This window comes from Mixophyes fleayi, chromosome 1 (genome assembly GCF_038048845.1).
Source record: "Mixophyes fleayi isolate aMixFle1 chromosome 1, aMixFle1.hap1, whole genome shotgun sequence".
NCBI classification, from domain to species: Eukaryota; Metazoa; Chordata; class Amphibia; order Anura; family Limnodynastidae; genus Mixophyes; species Mixophyes fleayi.
Window position 1 is genome coordinate 295,473,536 of NC_134402.1, and position 13,159 is coordinate 295,486,694.

Consider the following 13,159-nt stretch of genomic DNA (forward strand, 5'->3'; position numbering starts at 1 on the left):
TTTGTCTTCTGTGTATTCTCTCAGTGATCGGTGTCATGGTGATGAAAGCTTCCATGGAAGATGATGATTCTGGGTGGGAACTTTCAATGCAGGACAAGATGGGGAAAAGCAATGCCAACTGGATAGACATAACTCAGGAATTCCGAGATGCTTGTAGCGGTAATTATGTCTATAGGGATGAAATACAATTTATCCAGAATGGGACACATTTTTATTTTTGTGTAACAAAAATAGCACAAATATTTAGTATAGTAATACCTTAATGTGAGCATCAGGGACTTTTCCATCTTATTGATATTTTAACGTATTTCTGTTTAACATTCAATAAATGTGCCTTGGGATGTGATCATGGTACTTTACAAGTACTCTCACCTAAAAATCATCATCATCATCAGCTATTTATATAGCCGCACTAATTCCACAGCACTGTACAGAGAATTCACTCACATCAGTCCCTGCCCTATTGGGGCTTACAGTCTAAATTCCCGAACACACACGCACACACATCAATTTAATAGCAGCCAATTAACCTACTGGTATGTTTTAGCTAAGGCCATGGTCGGGAATCAAACTTATGACCCCAGTGCCGTGAGGCAGAAGTGCTAATCACTAAGCCACTGTACTGCCCTAAAAATGAATTTACTTTTAATAATGCCTAGTTCAGATGAATACATTTGCTACACTATGTATTGTATTCTTTATAAAGACAATGAAAAAATGTATTTTACTGTGCGTTCTCTTTGTCAGCTCTCTGTCATTTTTGGTTCTTCTGACAATATACTATACTGTTGGTGTACACCCGCCAATCTATTTTAGGGCAGGGAGATTATCACGTATTCTTGAAACAAGAAGTATAGTCATGGGGAGAGCATTATATGACAAAAACACCAGCACTCTATTTTGTATTGCCTATTTATAAGATGCTGGAAGCACGACAACATTAATGTTATTATTTATGTTGTAATATTTCTATTAGACAAATTCAACCTAAGCTTAGTATGTATTTACTGCAACGTGTAATCAGCGCTACACCTATATTAGTTACTAACTATTGAAATACACACAATTGTAATTCCTCTACAGATATAGAAATGTCCATAAGATGCACTATTTATTTTTTTTATCTTAAGAAACGTTATTAATGTCCAGGATATCCTGACGATTAGTCTCTATGTCCAAAAACAAAAGAAATGATTAATCCTAATGTCAATTTCAAAGTAATTATTCTTATTATATTGGGGAATGATTGTGTTGTAATCCCATTTTATCCTGTAGCATATACCTCAAATTTACCAAAATGTGAAAATAATTAGGATGAGAACTTACCCAAATTGATGTTGATTTTCATACGACAAGAAATTGTACTCAGACTGGAATAATGGTAGTGGTTGCCGCTATCTCCTCTTAAGGATTTTTCTTTGAGACCGTGTATGCAAAATTATGCTTAATATACTGCTCAGGCAATGTTTGTGTTAAAATTAAATTTAATAATCTTGTTTAAAACACTATTTAAAAGACTCTGTATTATTAAGTCAAAGTGTCATATTTCAAATGGAAATAAAGTTCACATATTAGCTTGAATAGTTGACATTAATGTCATAGTCCATTCATTCTATTGCCTGATTGTATTAGCTTACAAGTTTATAGCTGATTCCACTAAAGATAGTGGAGGCTGTAATATGAGCGAGCAGTCACAGTCAGGAGATGAAAGCTGGTGTCTCTGGTTCTTTAAGTGCTGATAGATCATGTGTTCTATATCCAATGTGTTTCAGCTTAGATTAGTAAAGCCTTCCTCATGGATTTTTTTGGATTGATACTTGCATTATGTCTTTTAATAACTAAGTTTTTTTTTTTTGTTTTTTTTACTGTTTCATCACTAAAGTTTAAAAACTTATTTTCTTGATGTATAGCTTTGTTATTGGGGATGAAACACTATTTAGAACCTCTTTAATGCATCTTTTTTGACAGTTCTAATGGTGCAGAACTATGTGTAAGAAGGTGGTAGCATTTAATGTCATGTGTCTATTGCAGAGTTGAAACTGGGAGAGCTGCTACATGACAAACTGTGAGTATTGTACATGATACCTTCATATATTCATTGTCTTTGTCCTGTCAACTTTTACTTGATGTGAAATTAAGTTTTGCACGTAATCCTCATTTTTTAGTGTTACTTTCGTTGTTGCCTTTCAGCTTTGGCCTGTTTGAAGCCATGTCAGCCATTGAAATGATGGACCCTAAAATGGATGCTGGCATGATTGGGAATCAAGTTAATCGGAAGGTTTTGAATTTTGAGCAAGCAATAAAGGTTGGTTCTTACTATCTCAGAACCATATAAATGCTGCAAATATTGCACACATCACTTATTCTGCTTTCTATTGCCAAAGTATATAGCACCTGTTACTTAGGACAACACAATGCAGGGCAACTTGGCCTAATAATTGTAATACTTTAACCTTATAGGCAATAGGGATATAACCAAGCGCTATTTATTATTAAATCCTCAATCACAGAGGAATAAAGAATAACTAATTAAAATTAAATATATACGCTGTAAACAAAACCACTGTTTCTACACTTCACAGGGGATATACGCAGCTGCTCAACAGAAGTTGTTGTGATTCAACTTTATTAATTGAAAACAAAATGAAAAAAAGAGAGAAGCGCAAGTATATCCTCTAGAGTAAAATACCACTAGAAAGCTATATTGACATATATGTTTAAAATTTATTACACAATACAATATCATTAAACGCATAAAACATATAGATAAGTTGCATTCGAAAAAGGAACACCTGTAGTGCACTTATAGGAAAAAATTATATCCAATGTCAATTATCTCTGAACGAACTTCTGAATTAATATAACGTTATATAAAATCGAAGTACCATTCACACTTGCTGCAGATCACAATCACTTGGATATCAACTTAATCTGTGTGTCACTTTAAAAGAAGGAATCACCGTCAATCCATCTGACTCATGTAGTTCTATAAGCGGTTTCTATATTCCGCCCATTGGAACCGCATAATAAGTCTTTTTATTCCACAGTCTAGTAACCATAAGCTTAAACTGCTTTACTGTATGGGATATGCTGAAATTTCAATTGTTACGAGGATCTGATCACCACTCTAGACGAGTACCGTTTGGTATTGTGCCCAAAGGAGGGTAAGATCACTGTGGACAAGCTTATGTTTAGTAGACTGGAATAAAAAGACTTCTTATGCGGTTCCAATGGGCGGAATATAGAAACTGCTAATAGAACTACATGAGTTAGATGGATTTACGGTAATTCCTTCTTTTAGAGTGACACACAGATTAAGTGAATGTCCAAGTGATTGTGATCTGCAGCAAGCGTGAATGGTACTTTGATTTTATATAACGTTATATTAATCCAGAAGTTCGTTCAGAGATAATTGACATTGGATATAATTTTTTCCTATAAGTGTACTATAGGTGTTTCTTTTTTGAATGCAATTTATTATCATGGAACTGGTCCTATATAATGGCATGTGAATTTATTTTATTTTATATGTTTTATGCGTTTAATGATATTGTATTGTGTAATACATTTTAAACATATATGTCAATATAGTTAACTGGTGGTATTTTACTCTAGAGAAGATATACTTGCGTTACTCTCTTTTTTCATTTTGGCCTAGTAATTATTTAGATTCTTTAGGGGAGAAAATCAACCTTAGGTCTATTTAAAGTTATTTACGCAATTTAGATTGATTGTTGTGTCTTTAGTAATTGAAGTGAGTTGGCATGTAGAGGCAGAATGACACAAAACTGTACTAACATTGATGATATTTGGTTCACTTGTTACACCTTCCCAATCTGCATCTCTAAAGTAATGTACATGTAGTTGCCTTGGGCCTTTTGTCAATTGTCAGATATTACTTTTGTTTTGCTAAGACTTTTTTTTTTTTTTTTTTTCAAAGGATGGAACCATTAAAATTAAAGAATTATCATGGCCAGATTTAATAGGAATCATGGATACTTGTTTTTGTTGTTTGGTAAGTATACAAATCACCTTTTACTTTTATATTAGCAAACACATTAATAACTTTCAATTGGTTTTAAATGGTAGCTACTTTTCATACTAGATATTAATATGACAGTAATATTGAGAATTAGCCAGAGATGTGGTTTATATCCCAGTTCTGGCATCTTGTGACTCAGGACAAGTCACTGTCTCTCTGTGTGCCCGGCACCAAAAGTAGTAAGTGAGACATATATATATATATATATATAATATATATATATATATATATATATATATATAATATATAAATGCTTAGTGGCGTCTGTCTGTCTGTGAAAAAAAAAAAAAACAAGTTGCAGCGCCACCTGCTGGGCAGAGTTATACACTGACCTACTAAATTCTTAGTGTGTGTGGGAAAAAAAATCAAAAAGGGCTGAAATTTGGTAGGGCTCAAACTCATTTTCGTGAGGTAATTTTACCTCATGAACACACATGTGTAGAGGCGTGCGTTAGTGTGTGTGTGGAAAAAACTATTTTCTCAGAAAGGGCTCATCCAATTGACCTGAAATTTGGTATACTGACATTATTTGACAAAAAAATTAGAATAGTCAAGTCAGTTAACTTCCATCATCCCCCCTTCCCCCCGTGGGAGGGGTAGTAAAGGCTAAATTTACAGGGTTGAGGGGTCAAACTCATTTTTGTGAGGTAATTTTACCTCATGAACACACATTAAAAAGGCCGCTTGCGTCGGGAACTAACGCTCTTCCCCTGAGGAGGCCTGGGCTAGGTCCAAATGCATGACAAGAACTTTTTTAAGACCTTAAGTAGCTTGATTTGACTAGAATGCATGAGTATCATGCACGGGTTAACTTGTATATATATATATATAGATATAAAGATAATATAAATATATAATGTTCAGTGTTCTTTAAATCTCTCTTTAACATGTGCTTCTTTTTTAAGAATCACATGTGTTGTAGCCCTAGGCTAATGTTAAAGAGCACTCTCTAACACTAGAGCCATAGAGTATAGAGAGCTTCTCTTGAGTCTTGACAGACTCTGGATATATGTTCTCTGATTCCTGAGAAGGCAAAAGAGGGGACATCACTCCCCATACACAGCATTCTATGTTGAACACTGTGCCGGGGTGCTGTCACAGCTGGGAGCCACGTGTTTTGGGAGCAGCAGCTGTCGGTGAAATTCCGCATGACAAACTGTTCTACTTGGTGCATAAAGCATATCATTGGATGAAATAGAGTATAGTGTATTTCCCCAGAAAATGTTGCCTGTCGGGTGGCATTAAGAAGTAGCCGGGTGGGGGCAGTTGTAGTACTTTGCAATAATATTGAACAATTTTGGAGGTTTTTGCCTACACCTGCCAGGACTGGTCAGACTGGGGGTCAGTGGTCTAACGCACACTGCTGCCTGTAGTGCTCACATAGTGCCTGTTCTAACAGGATAAACAATGGTTTATTCTACTATAATAGGACTCTGTTGTGCTCCAAGAGCCGGGAGGCAAGTAAGCACAGTCAGGTGGAGCACCTGGGAAATAGGTGATGGTGAGGACACTGCAGTAATGCCTATTGTACAAAGGGGATGTGATAAACATATATGGTATGGAGAGTATTTTTAAGTATAATATATATTTTTTTTCCTTTTTCTTTAGATTACTTGGTTAGAAGGTCACTCCCTAGCACAGACTGTTTTCACTTGTCTTTATGTACATAATCCTGATTTCATAGAAGACCCGGCCATGAAAGCGTTTGCACTAGGAATCCTCAAGATATGTGATATTACTAGAGAAAAAGTGAACAAAGCTGCTGTATTTGAAGAGGTTTGTCACTTAGTAGCTAATGAGCCACATGCACATGCTGAAAAGGGACATGACAAATCATTTGTACTTTTCTCTCTAGGAGGACTTCCAGTCAATGACATACGGCTTTAAAATGGCTAACAATGTAACAGACCTCAGAGTTACAGGTGATTTATATGTTCAGCTATATATATCTATATATGCAATCTATTCTTATGCATCTGCATTAATTCTGCAATTGTCTCTATAGGAATGTTAAAAGATGTTGAAGATGATTTGCAGAGAAGAGTTAAGGTATCTTCAACATGCATTTTTTTTATAGTATTCCTGGACATCATCCAACAAATTCTTGAAAATATGTTATAATTTATGTATAGGTAACTTGAAACTTATCGAGTGCAAGAAGTATTGCTGTTTTTTTTCCACGGATATTTAATGTCATATGTGAGTAGATCAGGTAAAGGACTGTTTTTTTGTGAGTTTAGCAAGTTTAGGATGGACACACACACGCACACAAACAAACCCTACCTTTGTCTTAAGTTCTGAAAATGTCATTAAATATTGTTTTTGTGAATGTACAAATGTTTTAGATAAAACAACTTGCATTTTAGATAAAAAAAAAAAAAATGAAATGTATAGAAAATAATAATGTGTGTGTGTGTGTGTTAGCATGGAATACTCTGAGCCAATATTTTGGATTAGACCTGCACGTTCGTGTCTAACATTCTAAGTTGTTTGACAGTTGACTACAACATTTTGTTTTAGAGCACCAGGAGTCGACAGGGAGAGGCGAGAGATCCTGAAGTAGAGCTTGAGGTAGAACAGTTTGATTTTCTACTTTAGATTTATCTATTGTGTAACTATTAATTTACTTTCAGGGAATTGCTTTGATGTACCTAAGTGTAGATTTTGATAATGCTCCTAGTATTTAAAATCTCTTACAAAAGGACTGCACAGAAGTTGAGTAGAGGCACCAGTAGTACATTGTGTGATACAAAGTTGTCTCTGTGAATCAAGGTTAACATTACAGCAAATATGTTATACTAATGCTTTTAGAAATGCATCCTTTCTTTCAATTCTAAAAAATAAATTCAAGTGTAAATACATATGTATTTAATCCTTTTACTTGACATTATCCTTATCCTTTTTATTTAGCACCAACAGTGCTTGGCAGTATTTAGCAGAGTGAAGTTTACCAGGGTTTTGCTGACTGTTCTAATTGCTTTCACCAAGAAAGAGGTAAAGAGAGCTTTGTAACCATCAATAGATGTGGCTGTGTAATATTATGTAGGTAAACTGTCTTTCCTTGTTGTCTAGACAAGTGCAGTATTAGAAGCATCAAAGCTGATAAGCCAAGCATCTGACCTCCTCTCAGCTATTCACCACTCCCTTCCACTTGGCATTCAGTCCCAGAACGATACCACGAAAGGCGGTGAGAACTAGTCAAGAATGCATATGTCAATTTATGTTTAAAGTTTGTAGTCTGCAAACTAAAGTGGAGCTTTTTTAATATGTGGTAGAGAAGGAACAAATACATTGTCTTGTCTTTTCTGGAACATCATAACAGCTATGGTTAATCCAAAAAATATAAAAAAAATCCCTCACTTCATATTCCCTCATTATAATAATAATATTTATTTTTTAAGTCCTTCACACATCCATACGAACAGACTTCAATAAATAGTTTACTCTTGTTTGCAACAATTTAAATTCTAGTCTTTTAGTAGAACAGGGTAGGTCCCCCCTCTGGGTACCACTATACACCTTATACCAGGCCTGGCCATCCTGTGGCTCTCCAGGTGTTCTGAACTTGCGATCCCCGGCATGCTTTGCCAGTACATAACTAGCCAATATCTGACAAAGCATGCTGGGACTTGTAGTTTCACATCACTCAGAGAGCCACAGGTTGGCCAGCCCTGCCCTATATCCTATACCTTACTCTCCTTGCATCACTGCCTCGAGGTCTTACATACTGATAGATGAACTAGGTACCCACTTTCATTTTGTGCAGTGTATTGAACATTGAGGCTGTCTAAAAGCATGGAGGGAATGATGCGTGAAGGGTACAAGTACAAGGGTTACCCTCTAGCAAAATTGGTGTCCATTTTCATTCGTTGTTTACTTTTAAACTGCCAATGGGATTTAAAATGGAATGACTGAGGTGGGTTTCTGTAAACTTGATGGGCCAGTTAACACTAACTAAAAAATATTTTAAAGCTCACTCCTCCAGCACCACTCCTCCAGCACCTCTAAGAACAATTAAAAGAGAAGTCCTGCTGGGAAACACTTGTTTTTTTTCTGTTTACAATTGATTTCATCACAATTGGTATACCATGGTCAATTGCAAATGTGTGCGGATGTGGCTAAAGCTGGTGCTTGTTGTCTTCTGCATATCTTTCTAGATTAATTTTTGACAAATCTCAGAAACATTCACTGCACAGTTTTTGACATAATTCAGGAAAAAATATTATGTTTGTTCTGTTTATCAAAGTGAAATTGCAGCTCAATAGATAGCATATAAGAGAAGCAGATGCAGTTAAACAGTTTTAAGAAATATCACTGCATGAGCATTACTTTTCAGTCTTGCTACTTCCTTTAAACTACATAGCAAAGTTTTGGCTCGGGCAGCTTATCTTGACTATCATTGTGACTGTGTAGCAATGACAATCTGAAACTTATGGCTACAGGAATATTTTTGTGTGCCCTGTTACATAATATGCTTATATAGATCTATTTGAATATAATCACTTTTTAATTTTTGGTTTTTTAGATCATCCAATTATGATGGGATTTGAGCCTTTGGTCAACCAGCGGCTGCTTCCTCCAACTTTCCCTCGTTACGCAAAAATAATTAAGAAAGAAGAAATGGTGAATTATTTTTATAAATTGATAGATCGGATAAAAACTGTGTGTGATGTTGTCAACTTATCAAACCTTCACAGTATTTTGGTAAGTTTACAGTTTAACGCAGACCAAAGTTTTTGGATCAGGTTAAACACAAGCTTGTATATCCTATATTACTATGCTGTTCCTAGCACTAGTTAACGTTTGTTCTGATAAAATAAATGCTTTCTTTCTAGTTAATCATGTCTCTTCTTGATGAATTTAATTGCTGCTTGTTAGATAAGATATTTAAGAGAAGAAGCCTTTTATATGCTTTTCTTCTGAACTGAGATATGTAGATATGACTAAATGTGAGCCCATATTTCTCTTGCATCCTCTTGGAGGACAGTGAACCATGGGAAAATATAGCCTCCATTAGGGCTTTGGCACATTAAATAGAATCAGCCTGTTTATGCTCCTCCCTCTTCTCTATCACCATCATGCAGGGAACTCTGTTTGCTTTCAAGTTGCCTTTTTTGTTGAGCTGTTTCAGCAGCCTGTATTTTTATTATTCATTTTAAATTTGCAGCTGGGTTTCTTTTGAATTTACAGCTGCGACAGTCACTTAAAAGCAAACAGCATCTCTGAGCTGTCTGCAAACCTGAGCGGGCCATGGGAGCTGCCATTACTGGTATCTACTCCTGCCCCATCAAGCTCCCAACAAGGCACTGTGTTTTGGGGGGCGAGCCCCTTCTCCACCTTCACAGGGGGTGATTTGGGTGAAAAGATGCCCCACACTGGGCATTAGTAAGCTGGGAGGGGGCCCATCCTTAGCAGGCCAATTTTGTGCTGGACCCTGGGGATGGCACAATCCTGGGCATCAGTAAAACACAGACACACTTTTTTTGTTCTGCACTGACTATACATTTTCCGTATCCCAGCTACAGGGAAGTATTCGAGGGATGGGCTTTTTTTTTGCTTTTTTCTTCTGACTGGGTCTGATATTCACTGTTATGTTTATGAGTTCTGTGTCTGCTACCTACTTGGTTCTTTACCTTTACTGTGTATTTTGTATCTGCCTCTTCTGTTCTCTAACTGTCATTTTGGAGAAGTGGAGTAATTCCAGATCAAACCCTGGAGGTGTTTCATTAGTAACTTTTCATACTTGTGTGAAATGCTCGGCTAGGTTGCCTAATGGGCAGCCTGACAGATTCCTTATATGCATAATGCTGTGTTGACAGCCACTTGCCACACGTCTGTGGTTTCTGCCACTAACCTGGCATAGCGAGCTCGGACCAAATCCCTGGCTCCGTTTATTTCTGAGTTTAAACAACTCACTGCATATCCTCAAGCGACAGGGATTCATCCCTCCAGCTCTTTTGCTGAAGTTTCAGCAAATTACACTATTTCAGTGCCCTTAGCCAGGGTTATCTGGTCCCTCAGCAAAACCACTTGATGAGGTTTTGGAGCAAGCTCTGGCTAACTTGGGGCGAAGTCTGGTTAAGGTTTCCTGCCCTTTAGAGAGTATTTTGAAGGACTCTTCAGAGACCAGGTCCTTGAAGCAGCAGAGTTCTGTCATGGGGTGGGTCTTACTCTGTACGCATCCCAAGAAGAGTCACTAAGAAATTGAGGATTCCTTATGTATTGATGAGGAATCTCTAAGACAGACTGGGGTGGATAAATTTGTGCGGGCAGCGAGACATGTACTACATATCCAGAACAGTGTGGATTCAGCCGAGACAATACCTGATAAAATTATCAAAGAATTGTAAGCCACCACAGCACTGTACAGTAGTTAAACAGTACGTACATAATACGGAGATATAGATAGATAACAATAAATGCAAACATGAAAACAAAGGGTAGAGAGGGCCCTGATCATGAGAGAACTTACATTCTCAGTGGAAGAGATTTGTTTGGGTAGTATCAGTGGGGGGTAAGGTAAGTTCAAATAAACAGGTTTTCAGAGAGCATCTAAGGCTTTGAAGTCTGTGGCAAAGCCTGATTGGGGGTGGTAGGGAATTCTATACGTAGGTAACAGCATAGAAGAAGTCTTGTAGGTGGGAGTTGAGAGGTGGTTACCAGAGACGAGGCACAAATCAGAGGTAGATCTAAGAGCATCAGAAGGAGAGTATTTTCATATGAGATTTGAAATGTATGAAGGGTGGTGGTGTTGAGGTCTTTGTAGATAAGGTTGAGTATTTTGAATTGGATTCTGGAGGACACGGGGAACCAGTGTAGGGGTTTGCAAAGTGGTGTTGCAGATATGGAGAGGTTAGAGAGGAAGAGTGTTTCAGCAGCTTTTAGGTTGGATTGCAATGGGGTACATGGTGGAAGGGAATGCCAGATAGCAGGAGGTTGTAGTAGTCAAGACGGTAGTTGTTGGGAGAATGTATAACCGTTTTGGTAGCATGCTGCATAAGAAAAAGGCGTGTTCTGTTGATGCCACCTTCAAAACATTGACAGAACTGTGGGAGAGATGGTGTGAGGAATAAAGCGGAGGGCGGAGGCAAGTGTAACTCCAAAGGCAGCATATATATAGCTTATCCATGTGGAGTTACACAAGATAATGCAGAAGGGAGAGGTTAGGGGAGAGATATACGTTTGGGTGTCTCCAGTGTAGAGATGGTACTGGAGGTCGAATTTGTGTATTTCTTCCCCAAGCAAAGAGGTGTACAGTGAAAAAAGTAAAGGGCAAAATAAAAAGCCTTGTGAAAACCCAACAGTTATTGGGAGAGGAGCAGGCATCAGAGGTAGATACACTAACTGATTGGTTTAGTCATATTCTGTGGCTTGAAATGCTGATTCAGAGTCTAAAGACTGAAGTCAATGCCTTTTTCGAGTGATTTCTTTTTAGGATAAGATGATTATCCAGACAACGGGCGGGAATAGTTCGTTTCTGATTGTAAATTTTCCTAAGGCAAGGAGCTTTCTGTTTTGGTCCTTTCTTTCCACAAGTTAAAAGTAGTCCACTTCCTTTCATGGAGGAAAACAGGCCTGGTCCATTAAGAAACTAATGGTCAAACCCTCAGACAGGTTGTCTGCATCACATATTGAACGGGATGAGTTCATGGTGTACATGGACATCAAGAATGCTTACTTGCATGACCCAATCTGGGTGGGTCACCCTTGTAGTCTTAGATTTGCAGTTCGATCTCACCTTTCAGTTTCGAGCCCTGCCCTTTAGTCTGGCAACAGCCCCGTGAGTGTTCACAGATTCATGATGAATATCCCTTACCTGGACATTTTCTTGATTAAGGCAGAGGTAGCGACTTGGTTTGCAGACAGGCATCAGTTCCGTTCTGCATGGTCCTTGGCAAGATGGTCTCGACCTTTTCCCTGATTTAACTGGACAATTGTGATGATGGACGCCAGTCTTCGGGGCTGTGGGTGATCATTCTTCATCGCTTGATTCAGAGACTGTGGTGCTCAGCAGAGATCACTTCCGAGTAATGTCCTAGAGTTAAGTGCAGAGCTAACCACTCTAGTTCGGGGACAACTTCTCTTGCAGAAAAAAACCCATACAAATTCAGCCAAAGAATGTCAACATAGTGGCTACCAGGGAGGCACTAAGAGGTCCCTTGCAATGAAGTTGACCGGCTAGATCATATGCTGGGTGGAACAAAATATTCCGGTAATATCAGCAGTTTTTATACCGGGATGGAAAACTGGGAGGCCAGGTTATCTCAGTAGGCACATTGTGCACACAGGAAAGTGGTACAAACCAGATATCTTCCAGTAGATTTTGGGCAGATGAGGTCAACCAGACATCGACAAGCTAGTGGATTTCTGCTCAAGGATCAGGGACCCACAGGCATCTTTTTGACGCCATGATAGTCCAATGGGATTTTCACCTGATTTATCTGTTTTTTCTGGTGGCGATGCTGCCGCTTGTTCTCAAATGAATCAAGATAATGGGTACTTGTGCTGTTGGTGGCACCAGTTTGACTAAGATGCTCATGGCACGCATATATTCTCAAGATGTTGCTAAGTCCATTGTGGTGTTTTCCTCTAAGAAAGGATTTGTTAATACATGGCTGTTTTACCTCAGTGTTTAGGTTGTCTAGTTTTAGCAGTGAGGCAGTTGAAGCCATAATTCTTAAGAAGTTTTCTGACCGGCTCAGAGACAAGAATTATTATAGGGTCTGCAGATTGGCCAGTTTTCTATTGTACTTGTCTGGTTTTACATGTGGCTAGTGCCATTCTCTATTCGAACCTGCTTTTCAGTCTAAGGTTTTATCTAGGTTTCTTTTAAATCTGGAAATTATGATTCATTCCTACATTGGGACAGTCAGTTTATTGAGGAAGGAGGATCTTCTCATTCATTGGCAGTTGTTAGGGCATTGAAAATACGTCAGAAGAACAGTAGACTGTAGGAAGACTGATCTTTTAAATCTCTATGGTTGGACTGCGTCCAATCAGACTATCACTAGATGGATCACTTCTGGGATTTGACATATGTATGAACGGCTGCCTCCCGCGGTGCCTCCAAGTCGAGCCCCCGGCTCCGGCCTGCTGCTCCTACCTGGCTCACCGTCC

The 13,159-nt window shown here is 38.1% G+C and overlaps 1 protein-coding gene across 4 annotated transcripts in view; it reads left to right on the plus strand.

Annotated features, from left to right (window-relative positions):
• NAA35 (N-alpha-acetyltransferase 35, NatC auxiliary subunit) overlaps positions 1–13,159 on the plus strand; it is a 53,413-nt gene that overhangs the window by 1,046 nt on the left and 39,208 nt on the right. For all 4 annotated transcript variants that reach the window (XM_075211066.1, XM_075211065.1, XM_075211069.1 and 1 more), the window contains exons 2-12: positions 25–159; positions 2,032–2,065; positions 2,191–2,305; positions 3,941–4,015; positions 5,651–5,818; positions 5,898–5,964; positions 6,048–6,091; positions 6,563–6,613; positions 6,953–7,036; positions 7,115–7,229; positions 8,568–8,746. In XM_075211066.1, coding sequence (XP_075067167.1) covers positions 36–159; positions 2,032–2,065; positions 2,191–2,305; positions 3,941–4,015; positions 5,651–5,818; positions 5,898–5,964; positions 6,048–6,091; positions 6,563–6,613; positions 6,953–7,036; positions 7,115–7,229; positions 8,568–8,746 — 1,056 coding nt within the window. In that variant the 5' untranslated portion in view covers positions 25–35. The remainder of the gene's footprint in view (positions 1–24; positions 160–2,031; positions 2,066–2,190; positions 2,306–3,940; positions 4,016–5,650; positions 5,819–5,897; positions 5,965–6,047; positions 6,092–6,562; positions 6,614–6,952; positions 7,037–7,114; positions 7,230–8,567; positions 8,747–13,159) is intronic.